Below are 21,726 nucleotides of genomic sequence, written 5' to 3' on the forward strand. Positions count from 1 at the left end.
TCAGATAAAACTGAAGTTATTGGTACTTGGCCCCACAAAATCTTAGAAGCATGGTGTCTAACCAGATCCTTACTCTGGATGGCATTACCCTGACCTCTAGTAATACTGTGAGAAATCTTGGAGTCATTTTTGATCAGGATATGTCATTCAATGCACATATTAAACAAATATGTAGGACTGCTTTTTTGCATTTACGCAATATCTCTAAAATTAGAAAGGTCTTGTCTCAGAGTGATGCTGAAAAACTAATTCATGCATGTTATTTCCTCTAGGCTGGACTATTGTAATTCATTATTATCGGTTGTCCTAAAAGTTCCCTAAAAAGCTTCAGTTGGTTCAGAATGCTGCAGCTAGAGTACTGACGGGGACTAGAAGGAGAGAGGCATATCTCACCCATATTGGGCCTCTCTTCATTGGCTTCCTGTTAATTCTAGAATAGAATTAAAATTCTTCTTCTTACTTATAAGGTTTTGAATAATCAGGTCCCATCTTATCTTAGGGACCTCGTAGTACCATATTACCCCATTAGAGCGCTTCGCTCTCAGACTGCGGGCTTACTTGTAGTTCCTAGGGTTGTAAGAGTAGAATGGGAGGCAGAGCCTTCAGCTTTCAGGCTCCTCTCCTGTGGAACCAGCTCCCATTCAGATCAGGGAGACAGACACCCTCTCTACTTTTAGATTAGGCTTAAAACTTTCCTTTTTGCTAAAGCTTATAGTTAGGGCTGGATCGGGTGACCCTGGACCATCCCTTGGTTATGCTGCTTTAGACGTAGATTGTGGGGGGGTTCCCATGATACCTGTTTCTTTCTCTTTTTGGCTCTGTTGCATCACTCTGCATTTAATCATTAGTGATCGATCTCTGCCCCCCTTCACAGCATGTCTTTTTCCTGGTTCTTTCCCTCGCCCCAACCAGTCTCAGCAGAAGACTGCCCCCTCCCTGGCCTGGTTCTGCTGGAGGTTTCTCCTGTTACAAGGGATTTTTCCTTCCCACTGTAGCAAGTGCTTGCTCACAGGGGGTCGTTTTGACCGTTGGGGTTTTTCATAATTATTGTATGGCCTTGCCTTACAATAAAAGCACCTTGGGGCAACTGTTTGTTGTGATTTGGCGCTATATAAGAAAAAAGTTGATGATTGATTGATTGAATTTAAATCTAAAGCTGCAACAGGTTCGGGCAGCATGATCGGAAAGTCGTGACCACACGATTTACTGTAAAGCAAACAATGTCCAAACCCATCCCACACCAAGGTCATGATACCGTCACGAAAACTGATTTAATCAACGGAGAAGATTTTCGTGAAAGTGTCACAAAAAGTTGTAGGTGATGTGGGTGGGGGTGGGGTGGGGGGCATATTGTGGGTGAGGATTAAAATTAGTGATGGAAGGGTGACTGCATCATGAAAATGTCATGGGTTTCGTGATGCTATCATAAAAAACTCATGACACTGAGCTGTAATGTCAGTGACTAATTGTGTTTTTTTCTAATCTGTCGTATTTTTGGCAGTATAAACTCCTCTTGAAGAGGAAAACTCATGTACAGGCCACACTGGAGTTAAAGTCACACCTCTGTATTATCAGATCTGTTATTTGTACACCTGCTGGCATTTTGCAGCTTTTTAACAGAATGGAAGAAAGGACATCAGGAGTATAATCTCTTTGTGTTGTGTATCTGTGTCGGCGTGCGCGTGTGGGATGACTAATACGGACTTTCACACTAAACAGATTCTGGCTGAATTGGAAAATAAACGACTTTACAGAATCTGTCAAATGTTACTCTGGATGTTAAGAGTAAGAAAAGCTTTCTGGATTCTTTGCCCTCATACCTCCTCAAGACTTTTGTCCTAAATCCCTGATTTTGGACCCAGGTGTTCTGGGACACTCATCTCCAGTCTGTGAACTGTATCAAATTTTATAGAGAAAGAGGTTTCTAAGTGAATGAATGAATGAGTCTGAATACCTCACTTATGGGAAAAGTGTTTTATTCATTTTTGTTAAATGGCAGCTACATTCTCACACTGTCAGACACATTTTGCTATTTGGATGAAGGCTTTGCTTCTGTAAATGAAATAACAATACACCTTATAAAACGGCTTGGACTCCAGCGAGGGTGGACGCATCTCCTCCTCTCTCCTCTATCTCTGCTCCAACCTTCAAAGTCCCTACTTCACCAGACTGTAAATTCTTCAAACTATATTGGAATTAACCATAGAATTGATCAGCTGGTCTCTGAACACTATTGACAACCATTTTATCTACAAGATCAGGCTGGGGACCCTGCGTGCCCCGATGGAACCTACCCTGCAGGCTATGTTCTTAATGCCTGGGAGACGTGGCGAGTCACATGCTTTCCACCTTCTCTGTGGATGAGGAAAAACTCCCTCTGAGGAAGAAACCTCAAGCAGATCAGACTCAAAGGGGTGACCCTCTGCTTGGCCATGCTACAAACATAAATTACAGAACAATTCACAGACAATTCATGGACGAATATACAACAAATGCTATTGGCGCACAGGACAGGAGGATCGCCAAAACGAATTCAACTCCCATCTCTGGATGGAGCTGCACTTAAACAGAGGGAAAAAAACAGAATCAGGCATCAGAAAAGACAAAAAATACTGTATAATGTGTCAGTATTAAACAACAAGAAAAACAGACAAATACTAAGGTGATCGCCGGCCACTAGCCCTAAACTTCACTAAAAGACCCAGAATTTAGGTAAAGTTGAGGCCACAGCCCGCTCCAATTACTAAGAAATTAATTAAAAAGAGTAAAAAGCGTAAAACAAAACTGTACCAGTATGCTGCCATATGAAAGGGAAAAAAGTGCATCTTAAGTCTGGACTTGAAAGTCTCCACAGAATCTGACTGTTTTATTGATGCAGGGAGATCATTCCACAGAACAGGGGCACGATAAGAGAAAGCTCTGTGACCCACAGACTTCTTATTCACCCTAGGGACACAAAGTAGTCCTGCACCCTGAGAACGTAAAGCCCAGGCCGGTACGTAAGGTTTAATTAGGTCAGCTAGGTAGGAGGGTGCCAGTCCATGAATAATTTTATAGGTTAGTAGCAGAACCTTAAAATCTGATCTCACTGGGACAGGAAGCCAGTGAAGAGACGCCAAATGGGTGTAATGTGGGTCGAACCTTCTGCGTCGTGTCAAAGTCTGGCTGCAGCATTTTGAACCAATTGGAGACCCCTAATGCTAGATTGCAGTAAACCAGAAATAGAACATTGCAGTAGTCCAATCTAGAAGAGATAAATGCATGGATCAAGGTCTCAGCATCAGCCATAGACAGGATGGGACGAGGATCAAAAATTACCCCAAGGTTCGTCACTTTGTCAGTGTGATGTATGACACATGAGCCTAGGCTGAGTGTTAACTGGTCAAATTGATGCCAATGTCTCACTGGACCAAGAACCATCATTTCAGTCTTATCAGAGTTTAAAAGTAGGAAGTTTCTAGACATCCAACTTCTCACTGCTGCAAGGCAATCTTCTAAGGATTTTATGTGAACGAGATTACCAGCAGTTATCGGCACGTATAACTGAGTATCATCTGCAGAGCAGTGAAAGGTAATCCCAAAACGCCACAATATGTGCCCAAGGGGTGCTATATAAAAAGCAGGGGGCCTAAGACAGACCCCTGTGGAACCTCAAATTTCATGTCATTCACTCATGGTAATGAGTCATTCACGTCATCAGGAGAGTCATCAAGGGAGCCATCAAGAAAGGCATCCATCCCATCATTAGGAGGGACAGCTGCCCTGTCATTAGGATAGTGCTAATCAGAGCACAATAGTTGCTAATTAGAGCTATTGTTTAGTCACTAGCCTATAGCAGTCTGCCTCTCAGTAGGAGGGGTCTGGTTAGGTTTAAAACTGCAGCTTTTGTTGGCTTCTGTTCATTCATCTCTACAAGAGTCAGAAGTCAGACTTCCAGAGCAAGAATTTTAGCTGAGGAAGCTTCTCCAATTTGAAGCGAAACGTCCTCGTGTCAAGCAACACAGTCCAGTCGAAGATTCAGCTTCTCTACTACGGAAACCACCTGGACAACTGAGAGCCTACACAGAAACATTTTGAGGACAGTGGTCTTATGTTAATGAGACCCAGACTAAGGACCTCAGTGGGGTTGACAGTTGAACTGTTTGGGTTTAGGGGTGGTTCCAGAGTAGCCTATATAAGATGCCTAGAAGTATGTTTAGGTTTGAGACATTCCACGCGCGTTGTAGGTAGCAGACACAAAATCTTTGCTATTGCTGGAACAACCACTGGGCCATCCTCAATTTCAACATCATCCAATATAGTAATGGGTATTAAGTTTGGAAAGCATATCCCTCTGTGATTTTTATGGACACGACTACGGAAGCAGGCCACAGTCTCAACTTGTTGAATTTTCCTCCCTGGCAAATAAACTGCACTATCACCATAGTGGATTTTCTGCACTAAATTTCCAGCTAAGCTAATGGATTCCACACCCACATTTGTCACATTTGTGTTGACCAAAAATAAATAAATTTAACAAAATAGAAAGAATTGAATTTACATTTAGAGCACAACATTTCACCATGTTATTTACAGTACCCTCCAAAAGTATAGGGCCCCTTTCACACATTTTCAAATACAAAAAAAAAAATATTTTTTCTAAAATCATCTTCCTTAAACTCAAACTGAAAGTAAATCTCTACAACATGACATAAATTAATTAATAATATAAAAGCCAGGTGATGGGTTGCATAAGCAACCAGCCCATTTGGTATAATACCTGTAAATAATCAGTTAATTGCCAGTTTTCTTCAGACAAGTCAGGGATGGATACATGAACATTTCAAAGTCACTGAACATGTCTTGGACTTTATTTACATTAATTATGAAGAAATACAAACAGTATGACACTCTATGGTAAATCTGTGTGGCGTAGACAGTTCACAAAAACTGAAGGAGAAGAGTGAGGAAAGCCACCAAGACACCCAGACAACCCAGAAGAAGTTACATGCTTCTGTGGCTTTGATTGGAGAACTTGTGCACAGTGCATGTTTTGCATTTTGTGTCACCAGTTACACAGCTTCATGGTGAAGTGGCACAGAGGAGGATATTCTTTCACCAAAACATTAAATCAGGTCTTTTATCTCAGATGTACCTTCTGGTAAATTGTAGCTGCACTTTCAAGTCTTCTTTTTAAGAAAATCCTACTTAATCCTACTGGATTAAGTGGAGTTTTGTATTATTTACAGTGAGGAAAATAAATATTTGAACACCCTGTGATTTTGCAAGTTCTCCCACTTAGAAATCATGGAGGGGTCTGAAATTTTCATCTTAGGTGCATGTCCACTGTGAGAGACATAATATATATATATATATATATAAAAAAAAAAATCCAGAAATCACAATGTATGATTTTTAATAATTTATTTGTATGTTACTGCTGCAAATAAGTATTTGATCACCTACCAATCAGCAAGAATTCTGTCTCTCACAGACCTGTTAATTTTTCTTTAAGAAGCCCTCTGATTCTGCACTCTTTACCTGTATTAATTGCACCTGTTTGAACTTGTTACCTGTATAAAAGACACCTGTTCACACACTCAATCAATCACACTCCAACCTGTCCTCCATAGCCAAGACCAAAGAGCTGTCTAAGGACACCAGGGACAAAACTGTAGACCTGCACAAGGCTGGGATGGACTACAGGACAACAGGCAATCAGCTTGGTAGAAGACAACAACTGTTATGATTATTTATTAGAAAGTGGAAGAAACACAAGATGACTGTCAATCTCCCTCGGTCTGGGATTCCATGCAAGATCACACTTTGTGGGGTAAGGATGATTCTGAGAAAGCTCAGAACTACACAGGAGGACCTGGTCAATGACCTGAAGAGAGCTGGGACCACAGTCACAAAGATTACATTAGTAACACATGATGCCGTCATGGTTTAAAATCCTGCAGGGCAGCAAGGTCCCCCTGCTCAAGCCAGCACATGTCCAGGCCCGTTTGAAGTTCACCAGTGACCATCTGGATGATTCAGAGGAGGCATGGGAGAAGGTCATGTGGTCAGATGAGACCAGAATAGAGCTTTTTGGAATCAACTCCACTTACCATGTTTAGAGGATGAGAACAACCCCAAGAAAACCATCCCAACCGTGAAGCATGGGGGTGGAAACATCATACTCTGGGGGTTCTCTTCTGCAAAGGGGACAGGACGACTGCACCGTATTGAAGGGAGGATGGATGGGGTCATGTATTGCGAGATTTTGACAAACAACCTCCTTCCCTCAGTAAGAGCATTGAAGATGGGTCATGGCTGGGTCTTCAGCATGACAGTGACCCCAAACACACAGCCGGGGCAACTAAGGAGGGGCTCCGTAAGAAGCATTTCAAGGTCCTGGAGTGGCCTGGCCAGTCTCCAGACCTGAACTCAATAGAAAATCTTTGGAGGGAGCTGAAACTCCAAACCTGAAAGATCTAGAGAAGATCTGTATGGAGGAGTGGACCAAAATCCCTGCTGCAGTGTGTGAAAACCTGGTGAAAAACTACAGGAAACGTTTGACCTCTGTAATTGCAAACAAAGGCTACTGTACCAAATATTAACATTAATTTTCACAGGTGTTCAAATACTTATTTGCAGCAGTAACATACAAATAAATTATTTTAAAAAATCATACATTGTGATTTCCGGATTTTTTTTTTAGATTATGTCTCTCACAGTGGACATGCACCTAAGATGAAAATTTCAGACCCCTCCATGATTTCTAAGTGGGAGAACTTGCAAAACCACAGGGTGTTCAAATACTTATTTTCCTCACTGTATATGGTTACGTATGGATTGCTGCTTTATTAATAAAGTGCAGGTCAAAGTCTTCCTACATTAGAACTCCATTAAAAACAGCAGCAGTGCTTATTGACGGGGTGGGAGGCCTACTGAAATATCATAATCTTGTTTTAGCAGGAGAACAGAACATTCACTATACACCTTCTTCTCTGCTGTTTCCACCTTCTTTTATATTCAAACCTCCAACAAATGACATTTCCCTAAACTAAAGGAACAAAAAATTCAATCAAGAGTTTATGTTTTTGCTTTAATCTCTGAAACCACAGTGTTAATATTCAGTGCTGTTTGAAATATTCATGGTGGCACGTTGGCCCAAGCAAATGTGTGGTAACTGTCACTATATTATACAAATAATGAATGTTTATCAGTGCAGCGCTAACACAATTTTAATTTGTTTAAAAATGGAACATACCATTCATTCTGTGAGGTGTCAGCCAAGTGGAATGGTACATTCCACCTTTCAACAAAGGAAAATATTCTTTCCATTGCACAAATAGAAAACATTCATTATTTGTTTTATATGACACATCAATAGATTGGCATCACTTGACGTTTTACCTCAAATTCATTAGTTGTTTCTTCTTGGAGCAGATTGTCAAAGTAGTGGGACCCAGCGGTTCGCTCTGATCTGCAGGACCCGCTGACTTCAGTGACATGCTAAAGCTGCTGCGCTGAGGAGCTTAGCAGTGCACACGTGTGTGTGTGTGTAAACACATGTCTGCTTTCTTCAATCTAGCAAACATCACTAAACTGCTAAAGACGTCCTGGTGAACATTGCAGCTGCAGGGTTTAGATTCTTTGTATCATGGATGTATTTTTACAAAAAGCTAATGAAACTGTGTAACCTTTTTGAATTTACATGTCAAGGGCCTCACAGAGTCATGAAGACATGTAACAGTGAAAAGTAAATAGGAGAACACTACATGGATAGGACCAAAACACGTCCAAATAATGAACGTCACATGACACAGAACCAGTCAAACGACAAGGATCTATTCAGGTGTCATATAATGAACTAGCGTGTTGCTCGTGGGGATCCATGGGCTCTAGATTGGGTCGTGTTTCTAAAACAGGCAGCTGACATTTTTCAAGGGTGGTAATACGTTTCTATAATGATTTTAATTGAAAGTTCAAGAAATGAAAATAAGAAAATATTGTGAATAATTCTATTTATTATTTGGCACATTTAGATGATGTCATGTTTTACAATTGGTTGAGCTCTTTCCTTTCTCTGGTTACCTTTGTCTGGTTACCAGAGACTGATTCATGGTGACATCAGTATCCACTGTTCACTGTCGTTATCTGATATCCCCAAAATATTAGTCCTATTAACTTTCTGTTTTGGGGGCGTTCATCCTTCACCCAAAATACATAAATATACCAAAAGGCAAGTGTCAGCTCTCCCTGGTTTCTCTGTGATCCAAGACAAACACACACACACACACACACACACACACACACACACACACACACACAACACACACACACACACACACACACACACACACACACACACAGAGGCCACTTGGCTTTTAATATATAGATGAATTGTTGATGTATGTTAAATTATTTGGATTAGACAGACGTCTTGTCTGACAACAACAGAAGGTGGGCGGATCAAAAAATGTGTTAAAAGCAGCAAACATCACATCTCCTCACCAGGTTGTCCACAAGAACACTTTTAAGGTCCAGGACTTACTTCCTAGGTACAAACAGAATATATGATTCATAGATCAAAGTATCACAAGATCACACAAAATAATATATCAAATAACATAAGAAGCATGTGAGCTCCAAGTAATACTTTCTGCTACAGCAACAATTTGAACTCTATAATTTTACTGTTTTGTGGCATCAAGACATCACAGGTTGTTTTTTTTTTCCCCTGTATGGTTTAGAATTCAGATTAGGAATTATTGTAATTACACAAATGTGTATTGTGACCAGTTTTATGCTAATAAACACAGTGAGATCAGAGTGCTAATATGCATGCTCGAAAATATTCATTAAAAAATTGTCTTCTATGTATTATACATTATAAATCCCAGAACGATGTCTGGAGCCCATGTTTATTTATTATGGGAGAAATTCTGAGGGTTTTTTAATCATCAAGATGTTGTGAGTGTGGGTATTTCTGGTCCACTGGCCCACATCATGAGGGTAGTTTGGTCAGTCGATACGATCAAAGAATACCAATGCTCTCACATACAGAGCTGTCAAAGTGCTGGCACATTTCAGCAGATGGAATCCAAGACCTTTGGAGAGACCGGCCTGCTGTGAACGAGGAGGCAGTCCAGGTGACAGCATCGCGTTAAACACTGCCACAGTCTTTACTCTGTCTCAGCTTAAAGACTGATAATAATTAAGATTTTAGTTTGGAGTTAAACAAAAGCTGCTTGTTAGAAATCATTTCTACTTCATGGTGCTCAAAAGTTTCTTTAATGTCTGTCACTGGTGGGATAGGGTCATGTAATACACAGCATCTGGAAAGTATTTACAGGACTTCACTTTTTCCACATCTTGTTATGCTACAGCCTTATTCCAAAATGGATGAAATTATTTTTTTCCTCAAAATTCTACACACAATACCCCATAATGACAATGTGAGAAAAAAATTATTTCAGATTTTTGCAAATTTATTAAAACTAAAACTAATAAATCTCATGTCCATAAGTATTCACAGTCTTTGCCATGAATCTGAATTGATCTCAGGTGCCTCCTGTTTCCACTGATCATCCTTGAGATGTTTGTACAGTTTAACTGGAGTCCACCTGGGGTAAATTCAGTTGATTTGGAAAAACACACACCTGTCTACATATAAGGTCCCACAGTTGACAGTCAGAGCACAAACCAAACATGAAGTCAAAGGAATTGTCTGTAGACCTCAGAGACAGGATTGTCTGGAGGCATAAATCTGGGGAAGGGGACAGGAACATTTCTGCTGCTTTGAAGGAGCGCCTTGGGGCAACTGTTTGTTGTGATTTGGCGCTATATAAGAAACAAGTTGATTGATTGATTGATTGAAGGTCCCATTGAGCACAGTGACCTCCATCATCTGTAAATGGAGAAGTTCAGATCCACCAGGACTCTTCCTAAAACTGGACGCCCGTCTAAACTGAGTGATCAGGGGAGAAGGACCTTAGTCAGGGAGGTGACCAAGAACCCGATGCTCACTCTGTCAGAGCTCCAGCATTCCTCTGTGGATGGAGGAGAACCTTCCAGTAGGACAACCATCTATACAGCAATCCACCAATCAGGCCTGTATGAAGGACTCTGAGACCATGAGAATCAAAATTCTCTGGTCTCATGAGACAAAGATTAAACTCTTTGTCATCATGTTTGGAGGAAACCAGGCACCATCCCTACAGTGAAGCATGGTGGTGGCAGCATCATGCTGTGGGGATGTTTTTCATGAGCAGGAACTGGGAAACTAGTCAGGATTGAGGGAAAGATGAATGCAGCAATGTACAGAGAAATCCTGGATGAAAACCTGCTCCAGAGCGCTCTTGACCTCAGACTGGTGTGACAGTTCGTCTTTCAGCAGGACAATGACCCTAAACAAACAGCCAAGCTATCAAAGGAGTGGCTTCAGGACAACTCTGTGAATGTCCTTGAGTGGCCCAGTCAGAGCCCAGACCTGAATCCTGTGAGGTTTGGGCCCTGACCTCATTTGGTTTGCTCCATGATGAAGTGGTATGGCTCCACACATTGGAATAATATTTGCACGTGTCTTGGTTTATTTCTTGATTCTTTGTTAGCTTTGAGGATTTTGTGGCTCTTATGTTTAGGAATGATTTTGTTTGTGTTTTCTGTGACATTCATTAGCTCCTCTTCATTTCAGTGGTTTACTTGTTTTGTACTCTTGCTTACTCTCTTGTTTTGCCAGTTCCCTCATTTTTGGTGTCCTTGTTCGAAGCAAGTTTACTGTGCTCACTGCCCCACTAAGTTGCTTAGCTCCTCTAGCTTGGATCATTCTTGTACAGCCTTGTGCCGTTCTAGGTCTGACTCTGATTCTAGTACCCCAGGTTGCCCCACTCCAGTTCCCGGCTGCCCTCCCAGTAGGCCTTCTGACTCAGTTTTTGGCTATTACCGACCACATCGTCATCCCCCCGGACTTCGCCTCTGCTCTTTGGCCTGGTGCTCTGGTTAGCCCCCGCTTGTTGCTCTGTCGCTCGTCTTTTGGGGAATCTCTGTGTTGGTTGCTCCCCTCATCTTTCCTTGGCTACGGGCAGGTTGTGTGGGTTCCCGCTGGTTTTTGGTTGCTCCTCCAGTCCCCCTCCTGCCCACCCGTTGTCATCTGTGTCTGTGTTTGCCCCTCTCTGGGTTGTGGGGGATGGTTCGGTCAGCTGCTGGGGGTCAGCTGCTTTGGGTGGTGGGTACTGTCAGGTTTTGGCCCTGATCCGGCCCTGTATCATCATGTTTTTTCCTTGTCTCCTTCTTTGCCACTTCTTTGATCCTCAGTTTTGATTTTCTATTTGTTACTTTGTAGTTTCTGTTTTGGTTTTCTGTTTATTATGCATGTTTGGTTATCATACATTAGTCTTGTCTCTCTGTTTTATTTTACATTTGTTCTGTGTTATATTTTGTGGTAGTTTTTCTTCAGCTGTGATTTTCCATTTTGTATCTATCACTTTAGTCACTAGTAGTTGTTCTGTTTCTGCTCTTTAATTTATTTATTTTGTTTCACTCATGTTTGGATTTTAGGTTTCATTATTAGCTGTTCATCATTTGTCTCGTCACTGTCACATTTTGGTTTTGCTGCTTTTGTCTGACATGCCCCTTGTCACTACGCTTTGTCTTGTCTGGCCACGCCTTCTTCCCTGCACCTGCATCTCATTACGCCCTGATTAACCTCTACATTTAAGTCCATGTTTTCCTCTGTTTCACTGCTCGTTCGTTGTGCTCCATGCCTTGTGCTCTTGCCCTCGTTCCAAGCCTTTGTTGTCTTGTTTTTGCACTGTGTCTTTCTGTGCTCGACTCTCGCCCGTTTTTTGACCACGTCTCTGCCTGCACCAGTAACCCTGCTACTTCGTGTCTGATCTTCGCTTGTTGTTTGACCGCGTCCTCGCCTCTTGACCATCGGTACCTCCGCCTGTACTGATTGACTTCTTGTGTATCGACCTGAGCCTGTGTTTTGGATAAAGCCTTTTCTTAACCCACATCTGAGTCATGAATGTGTCCATCCATCCGCTGTGCCTCAGTACCTCAGTCCCTGACAAATCCGACTGAACATCTCTGGAGAGATCAGAAAATGACTGTGCACTGATGCTCCCCATCCAACTACCCATAGATAGGTGCACCAAGCTTCTGGCATCATATTCAAGAAGACTTGAGACTGTAATTGCTGCCAAAGGTGCATCAACAAAGTACTGAGCAAAGGCTGTGAATACTTTTTGTACACATGATTTCTTAGCTTTTTATTTTTGATAAATTTACAAAAAATAAAAGAAAGAAAATTCATATTGCCATTATGGGGTGTTGTGAGTAGAAGTTTGAGGCAAAAAAATAATTTATTCCATTTTGGAATAAGTCTGTAATATAACAAAATTTGGAAAATGTGAAGTTCTCTGAAGACTTGCTGGATGCACTGTACCTCTGCATACTAGATATTTCAGTAATATTTTTAGTGTGCCACATTCATTACCAATGGTTTACGGTGATGGCTAGCTGTATGTGGTGCAACGTCTCTGGAGAATCCTTGGAAACCACTGGAATGATCCTGTGTCAAATGAGCAGTTAATCAGGGAGACTCAATTTCAATTCAATTTATTTTCATTTATTTAGCACCAAATCACAACAGAGTTGCCTCAAGGTGCTTCACACAAGTAATGTCTAACATTACTGACCCCCAGAGCAGCACTGGTAAGGAAAAACTCCCTCTGAGGAAGAAACCTCAAGCAGACCAGACTCAAGGGGTGGCTCTCTGCTTGGGCCATGATACAGACACAATGTAAATCACAGAAAAATTCACAAAACGAAAATACAGGAAATGCTGTTGGTGCATAGGACAGGAGGGTTTCCAGCACAAATACCACACCCATCTCTGGATGGAGCTGCACCTTAAACAGAGAGAAAAAACAGAATCAGGCATCAGAAAGACAAGAAATACAGTATAATTTGTCAGTGAGCAAGCACTTCCCACTGTCACCAAGTGCTTGCTCACAGGGGGTCGTTTTGACCGTTGGGGTTTTTCTGTAATTATTGTATGACTTTTGCCTTACAATATAAAGCGCCTTGGGACGACTGTTGTGATTTGGTGCTATATAAATAAAATTGATTTGATTTGTTTATCACCTTGTTTTCATAGTTTAGTTTTGTTTAAGTATTTAGGTTCCGTTTCCAGTTCTCATGTTCATGCCTGGTTCTTGGTTATGTTTTTCTGCCCTCAGTTTTATTTTACTTTTCTTCATAGTAATATTATACTCAGTTGTAGCTCTGTTCCGTAGTTCTATTGTTCTCTGTTTCACTCCACGCCCTGCACCTGCTCTATGTTTTCATCCCTCTCCCATCTCTGTCTGTGTTGTCACGTCATGTCACTCCAGTAGCTTGAGTCTTATGGTTTTGGCACCAGGTCTCTCCACAGAATTACTGGGTGCTGCTGGAATGACTTTATGTCAAATAAGCAGTTATTCAGGGAGATTCAGATGAGGAGTACTAATTGCATTGGGAAGAAACGTTAGTTGCAACACTCTTGCTGCATGGCACATTTTCCTGAGTATGATCCAGCATGCGGGTGCCTCATGGATGAAGACCCTAGCAACTAGAAAGTGCCAATGGAACCCCCAAATTTCATCTGGCTATTACAGACAGATGGCTCCTTTGGTGCAGTGGGGATGGGCCAGAGGTGTGTGCCTGGGCGACTGTGGGTCAGAGCTGATGATGGGTCCTTATGTGATGAATGTGACAACACGCGGAAGCAGCAGATGCTCCCCGACCTGACCCCACCACATCATTTGTGCCGATGGATCTGACCTTGTAATACTCAGCACAGCTTATTTCCACAATCATTTTTCATGCTCCACTGTTCTCACTGTGACCAGTCTTAATTAAAGAACACTCTGGGGGACAATAAAGGTCCAGGATGAGTGGCAACGACCCAAAGACCCTTCATTTGCAAGCTACAAATGAAGATAGTGAACAGTGAATGGGGCCTCACATGAGTGCTTTTTATTTTTGTCTTGCCCTACTTGCAGTTCAAGAGCTGATTAAGTAAGATCTTGTGTTGAAGCTGGAAATAGAAAAAAAAAGAAAGTGGGAGGAAAACAGTAGTGGTGTATTTAGTATGTTAATCTGATTGCCTTTGGGAGCTGCAATGAAGCAGCTGAACAGCATCAGTGTTGTGATACATCTAAAAAGTCTCACTGATGTGTATCACAGAGTTGTAAAGTACAAAAAGATAGCCAGAATGGCTACAAGAGGTTCAAAATATCTCTTCTGGCTTTGTTTGAAGATGGTTTTCTATGAGAGCTCAGTGATTGGCAATGTGGCTGCTGGAGTTTTGACGAGAACCAGGAAATTTGAACACATTTTCCCCCGTCTTAGTTTCCCATCACTGCCCACCTGTGGACGTGAGACCTGATTTTAAGGTTTTGTTGATGACCTATAAAATTCTTAATGGTTGTACAGCCTCCTGTCTCAGGGACCTTACTAAGCCATATGTGCCCATCTGTATGTTGGCATCACAGAATTCAGGTGCATTTTGTGTTCCGAATTCATATTAAAATTGGTGGCTTTTATATTTGTATTGTTAACATAATAATATAATATTAGCACTTGTTTGACATGATTAAAATGTTTTCTGTCGGGATTCTTGAACAAGTGGCACAAAAGGTGCAGGGCACAAATGCAGACCCACAGGCATTGCTTGGATGGCAGCATGTGTTGCTCCAAAACCTGGATGTACCTTTCAGCATTGATGGTGCCATCACAGATGTGTAAGTTGTCCATGCCATGGGCACTAACACACCCCCATACCATCACAGATGCTGGCTTTTGGACTTTGCACTGGTAACAGTCTGGATGGTCTTTTTCCTCTTTTGTCCAGAGGACACGACGTCCATGATTTCCAAAACAATTTGAAATGTGGACTCATCAAAGCACAGCACACTTTTCCACTTTGCGTCTGTCCATTTCAAATGAGCTCGGGCCCAGAGAAGGCGGCGGTGTTTCTGGATGTTGTTGATGTGTGACTTTCACTTTGCATGGTAGAGTTTTAACTTGCACTTGTAGATGTAGCGACGAACTGTTAACTGACAATGGTTTTCTGAAGTGTTCCTGAACCCACGCGGTAAGATCCTTTACACAATGATGTCAGTTTTTAATGCAGTGCTGCCTGAGGGATCGAAGGTCACGGGCATTCAATGTTGGTTTCTGGCCTTGCTCCTTACGTGTAGAAAGTTCTCCAGATTCTCTGAATCTGTTGATTATATTATGGACTGTAGATGATGGAATCCCTAAATTCCTTGCAATTGAATGTTGAGAAACAATTTTCTTAAACTGTTGGACTGTTTTGTCACACAGTTGTTCACAAAGTGGTGATCCTCACCCCATCTTTGCTTGTAAATGGCTGAGACTTTTGGGGATGCTCCTTTTATACCCAATCATGACACTCACAATTAGTGTCCTCAATTCCCAAATGCTTATTGAGTGATGTAACACAGTGGTAAACATACCACTGTCCCAGCTTTTTTGAAATGTGTTGCAGGCATCCATTTCAAAATGAGCAGATATTTGCACAAAAACAATAAAGTTTATCCGTTTGAACATTAAATATCTTGTCTTTGTGGTGTATTCAATTGAATATAGGTTGAAGAGGATTTGCAAATCATTGTATTCTGTTTTTATTTAAGTCCCAGTCCCACTGGGGAGGGGACTAATTGTGCATGAATTGAGTATACAAATGTTGGGTGTTTGTTGTCGTCCGCAACAAAAGTGGCCAAAAATGACAAATGTCTCAGTATGAATTACGGATATATTAATAATGTACAGCAAATATATGACAAACAGTCACAGATGTATAATGCATGTAGTGAGCAAACGGATCGGATGCATTACGATTATCACGGAGGTATTACAGATGTATTGACAATGCATTGCGCACGGGTTGTGCATGCACGGCATCTGCATTGCGGTCATAAAAGAAGTGCACTTGGGCCTTTTGGCATTACTATTCACAACAACAATACAGCCTCTGGAGCAACTGCTGAACTTGGACAAGTTGATTGGAGTAAACAAGCAGTGAACAGGGCGAGCGGTTATGTCAGCGGATCGCATCAGAGTGCAGCTTGTCTGAACGATTATAACAAGAAGGTAAATCTGTTATAAACACAGGTATAAATACTGTAACAGCTGCAGACAAGAAGGAAAAAACACTCAACTGTTTTATCAAGCCTTGACAATGTAAACAAGTCAAATAATTACCTATTAGATGGCTCGAAATGCTTTCTGCAGCTTGTTAGACATGAACGGCTCGGGCTGCAGCTTCCTCTGTGATTCAGGAAGTGATTAGAGCCGGTTTCAATGGCAAATTTGCAGAAAACATGATTAATCTGCCATGAAATAACTATATACGCAGCATCCAGCACAGAGCGTGTGGCAGCCGGTGGAACAAAGAACGGCGTCCAGCTGTGAACACAGCGGGTGGGATCGTCAGGACACAGGTCGTGCTGCTGCGTGAAGCAAAACATGCTCCTGTCAGTGCGCCTTTATGTTGTTGGATGGCGTTTTTGGGGATCCATAACTACATCTGTACGTTTCCACAGCTGGACTGGCACTGACTGGCAGGTATGTCAATGTCTGCCATGGTACTTTGGCTTTATGTGGAGTGTTTGTTGTGCATTCGCAAGTTGTTGGCAAATCAGATGCAAAGCAGACGTAATACAACGGATTAATTCGTGGCCACTCTGTATGCAGTCACTGCATCTTATTTTAGTTTGTGATGTGGATGTGATAGACACGCAACATATCCATTTTACACACTGTCCCAGTCCATTGCCAAGCTGCAATACCCCGTCAGTTGTGGATATCAGCGGATAACGGCGGATATACAGCGCATAGATTGAGTATGTATTGAGTATGTATGGAGTATGTATTGAGTATGTAAGGCGGCTGTCATCTGCAGCCAAAATTTTGTGCAGCTCAAAAATCCTGGCAACGGAAACACATGCCTCTGCGGATAATTGCAGACGTGTGTGGTTGTTGGCTGACTCATACGAGCATGTTTCACGGATATTGTGGACATTTAGCGAATATGAACCAATCCTGTGCGCAATTCATACGCAAATCATCCTAAACGCCAGTTTAGGGCCCTGTTCCACTGGCGTTTAGGAGGATTTGCGCATGAAATGAGGAGACAAAAGCTGAGCGTCCGCAACAAAGGTGGGCGGAAATGACAAATGTCCTGGGGTGGATCAACGAATACATGAGGAAGAAAAGCGGATATAACACGGAACAGAAGCGAAGGCGACCGAGGAGGCGCCCCCATGAGGGGCACAGTGGCTGTGATGCACTCGCTTCATCCGTGCCCACTCTGTCTGCATGCGTGACGTACCATTTGTGACTGTGATGTGGCCATGCTGGGCATGCATCATATCTGTTTTGCACGCTGTCCCGGTCCACCGCCAAGCCGTGCCAACCCGTCGGTTGCAGATATCAGCGGATGACAAGGGATATGCGGCGCGTTGGTTGTGTATGTCCTGCGTATGTCTTCAGTATGTGTTCAGGCAGTGATGCAGATCTCATCCGCAGCAGGATTTTTGAGCTGCTCAAAAATCCTGGCTGCGGACATGCGTGCCTCTGTGGATGATCACGGATGTGTTCGGATGGCGGCCGACTCATACAGGAATGTTACACGGTTATTGCGGTTGTTTGGCGGATGTGGGCCACTTTTGTGCGCATTCCATCCGCAAATCCTCCTAAACGCCAGTGGGACAGGGCCCTTAGGACTGGGCATCTACATTTTACACAACATCCCAACTTCATCGGAATTGGGGTTGTACATAGCTGTGGATGGTGCTGGTGTTATTCGTACCAGTCACTGTAACCTCCAGCGATATGTCTCTTCTGACTGCTGCACGTGTGCACACAGAGCTGTTTCCTCGGCAGAATAACACTTATTTCTCACTTCTCCGTTCATCTTAAAAGGCAAGACAGATGATAATCTGCTGGCTTGATTTAATGGCACTCTTAGGAAATGTCCCTGAATAATGTGGAGAATGATTCCAGCTGCTTCTCACTCAGCGCTCTGGTTTATTTCCTGCAGCTTCAGCAGCAGCGTGCACGCAGACATGCCTTAAATGGATTTGCACACATTTGCACCATGCGACCTGTGCCTGTCCTCAACATGACTGTGATGCTTCAGTCAAGTCCACAGCTTGGGAACGATGGCACTGCACCACAGCAAATACTGCACCACCACTCCTATGTAAACTATGTTTTTCACTGAAATATGAATGTTAACACACTAAGAATGGACAAAAAAAAGTTCTTTGTCCAGTCATTTCAAACTCTCATTGCACTTTGGTATTTTATTAATTGCAACAAATCTTGTTTTGGTTCACAAGCATTTATTTGGATTGTATTTGTCTGGTTCTGGTCCTGTGAAAATGGCTATTGATGAATACATTTCATTTTAGTTTTTATTGACAAAATGAACATTGTGCTGCACCACTCAAGATGATACATTTGGAGCTTTCTAAATCATTTCTTCATTTTGTGACTAAATTGCTTGAGCTTTTGTTGCATTTGTCCTGATGTTGTGTCACTACACAGAATCGTGATGACGGCGCCGCTCACGTGCTGCCGCGTCTGACTTTGTGTTTGCTCCTCTTTGTGTTTTCTGTGCAGCTGGGAGGATGTGGAATATTGGGGGTGGGAGTTTGGCTGTCGGTGACGCAGGGAAACTTTGCCACCTTGTCATCGTCCCTTCCTTCGCTGTCAGCAGCCAACCTGCTGATTGCCGTGGGGACCATCATGATGGTGATTGGCTGTCTGGGCTGTGTGGGCGCCGTCAAAGAGAGCCGGCCGCTGCTGCTCACTGTAAGTTATCACCAGCTCCAGGCTGTGAAGGTCTGATGCTCTCAGGCCCTTTCAGGAAACATCCGTGTGCTCATATTTGATTTTAAAATGTGTTTTTAACAACAAGGAACTTTCAGTCAATCAATTTCAATAATTTTTTTTTTATATAGCGCCAAATCACAACAAACAGTTGCCCCAAGGCGCTTTATATTGCAAGGCAAGGCCATACAATAATGATGTAAAACCCCAACGGTCAAAACGACCCCCTGTGAGCAAGCACTTGGCCACAATGGGAAGGAAAAACTCCCCTTTAACAGGAAGAAACCTCCAGCAGAACCAGGCTCAGGGAGGGGCAGTCTTCTGCTGGGACTGGTTGGGGCTGAGGGAGAGAACCAGGAAAAAGACATGCAGTGGAGGGGAGCAGAGATCGATCACTAATGATTAAATGCAGAGTGGTGCATACAGAGCAAAAAGAGAAAGAAACAGTGCATCATGGGAACCCCCCAGCAGTCTACGTCTAAAGCAGCATAACTAAGGGATGGTTCAGGGTCACCTGATCCAGCCCTAACTATAAGCTTTAGCAAAAAGGAAAGTTTTAAGCCTAATCTTAAAAGTAGAGAGGGTGTCTGTCTCCCTGATCTGAATTGGGAGCTGGTTCCACAGGAGAGGAGCCTGAAAGCTGAAGGCTCTGCCTCCCATTCTACTCTTACAAACCCTAGGAACTACAAGTAAGCCTGCAGTCTGAGAGCGAAGCGCTCTATTGGGGTGATATGGTACTATGAGGTCCCTAAGATAAGATGGAACCTGATTATTCAAAACCTTATAAGTATCAATCAATCAATCAATCAATTTTTTTTTTTTTTATATAGTGCCAAATCACAACAAACAGTTGCCCCAAGGCGCTTTATATTGTAAGGCAAGGCCATACAATAATGATGTAAAACCCCAACGGTCAAAACGACCCCCTGTGAGCAAGCACTTGGCTACAGTGGGAAGGAAAAACTCCCTTTTAACAGGAAGAAACCTCCAGCAGAACCAGGCTCAGGGAGGGGCAGTCTTCTGCTGGGACTGGTTGGGGCTGAGGGAGAGAACCAGGAAAAAGACATGCTGTGGAGGGGAGCAGAGATCGATCACTAATGATTAAATGCAGAGTGGTGCATACAGAGCAAAAAGAGAAAGAAACACTCAGTGCATCATGGGAACCCCCCAGCAGTCTACGTCTATAGCAGCATAACTAAGGGATGGTTCAGGGTCACCTGATCCAGCCCTAACTATAAGCTTTAGCAAAAAGGAAAGTTTTAAGCCTAATCTTAAAAGTAGAGAGGGTGTCTGTCTCCCTGATCTGAATTGGGAGCTGGTTCCACAGGAGAGGAGCCTGAAAGCTGAAGGCTCTGCCTCCCATTCTACTCTTACAAACCCTAGGAACTACAAGTAAGCCTGCAGTCTGAGAGCGAAGCGCTCTATTGGGGTGATATGGTACTATGAGGTCCCTAAGATAAGATGGGACCTGATTATTCAAAACCTTATAAGTAAGAAGAAGAATTTTAAATTCTATTCTAGAATTAACAGGAAGCCAATGAAGAGAGGCCAATATGGGTGAGATATGCTCTCTCCTTCTAGTCCCTGTCAGTACTCTAGCTGCAGCATTTTGAATTAACTGAAGGCTTTTTAGGGAACTTTTAGGACAACCTGATAATAATGAATTACAATAGTCCAGCCTAGAGGAAATAAATGCATGAATTAGTTTTTCAGCATCACTCCGAGACAAGACCTTTCTGATTTTAGAGATATTGCGTAAATGCAAAAAAGCAGTCCTACATATTTGTTTAATATGCGCTTTGAATGACATATCCTGATCAAAAATGACTCCAAGATTTCTCACAGTATTACTAGAGGTCAGGGTAATGCCATCCAGAGTAAGGATCTGGTTAGACACCATGTTTCTAAGATTTGTGGGGCCAAGAACAATAACTTCAGTTTTATCTGAGTTTAAAAGCAGGAAATTAGAGGTCATCCATGTCTTTATGTCTGTAAGACAATCCTGCAGTTTAGCTAATTGGTGTGTGTCCTCTGGCTTCATGGATAGATAAAGCTGGGTATCATCTGCGTAACAATGAAAATTTAAGCAATACCGTCTAATAATACTGCCTAAGGGAAGCATATATAAAGTGAATAAAATTGGTCCTAGCACAGAACCTTGTGGAAGTCCATAATTAACTTTAGTCTGTGAAGACGATTCCCCATTTACATGAACAAATTGTAATCTATTAGACAAATATGATTCAAACCACCGCAGCGCAGTGCCTTTAATACCTATGGCATGCTCTAATCTCTGTAATAAAATTTTATGGTCAACGGTATCAAAAGCAGCACTGAGGTCTAACAGAACAAGCACAGAGATGAGTCCACTGTCCGAGGCCATAAGAAGATCATTTGTAACCTTCACTAATGCTGTTTCTGTACTATGATGAATTCTAAAACCTGACTGAAACTCTTCAAATAGACCATTCCTCTGCAGATGATCAGTTAGCTGTTTTACAACTACCCTTTCAAGAATTTTTGAGAGAAAAGGAAGGTTGGAGATTGGCCTATAATTAGCTAAGATAGCTGGGTCAAGTGATGGCTTTTTAAGTAATGGTTTAATTACTGCCACCTTAAAAGCCTGTGGTACATAGCCAACTAATAAAGATAGATTGATCATATTTAAGATTGAAGCATTAAATAATAGGTAGGGCTTCCTTGAGCAGCCTGGTAGGAATGGGGTCTAATAAACATGTTGATGGTTTGGATGAAGTAACTAATGAAAATAATTCAGACAGAACAATCGGAGAGAAAGAGTCTAACCAAATACCGGCATCACTGAAAGCAGCCAAAGATAACGATACG

General features: G+C 42.3%; 1 protein-coding gene across 3 annotated transcripts in view; it reads left to right on the forward strand.

Moving 5' to 3' along the window:
* tspan4a (tetraspanin 4a) overlaps positions 1–21,726 on the forward strand; it is a 1,052,607-nt gene that overhangs the window by 656,958 nt on the left and 373,923 nt on the right. For 2 of the 3 annotated variants that reach the window (XM_034160143.1, XM_034160132.1), the window contains one exon: positions 18,670–18,861. In XM_034160143.1, coding sequence (XP_034016034.1) covers positions 18,670–18,861 — 192 coding nt within the window. The remainder of the gene's footprint in view (positions 1–18,669; positions 18,862–21,726) is intronic. The other variant, XM_034160139.1, reaches the window with a different exon arrangement.

Source organism: Thalassophryne amazonica, chromosome 2 (assembly GCF_902500255.1).
Source record: "Thalassophryne amazonica chromosome 2, fThaAma1.1, whole genome shotgun sequence".
Taxonomy (NCBI): domain Eukaryota; kingdom Metazoa; phylum Chordata; class Actinopteri; order Batrachoidiformes; family Batrachoididae; genus Thalassophryne; species Thalassophryne amazonica.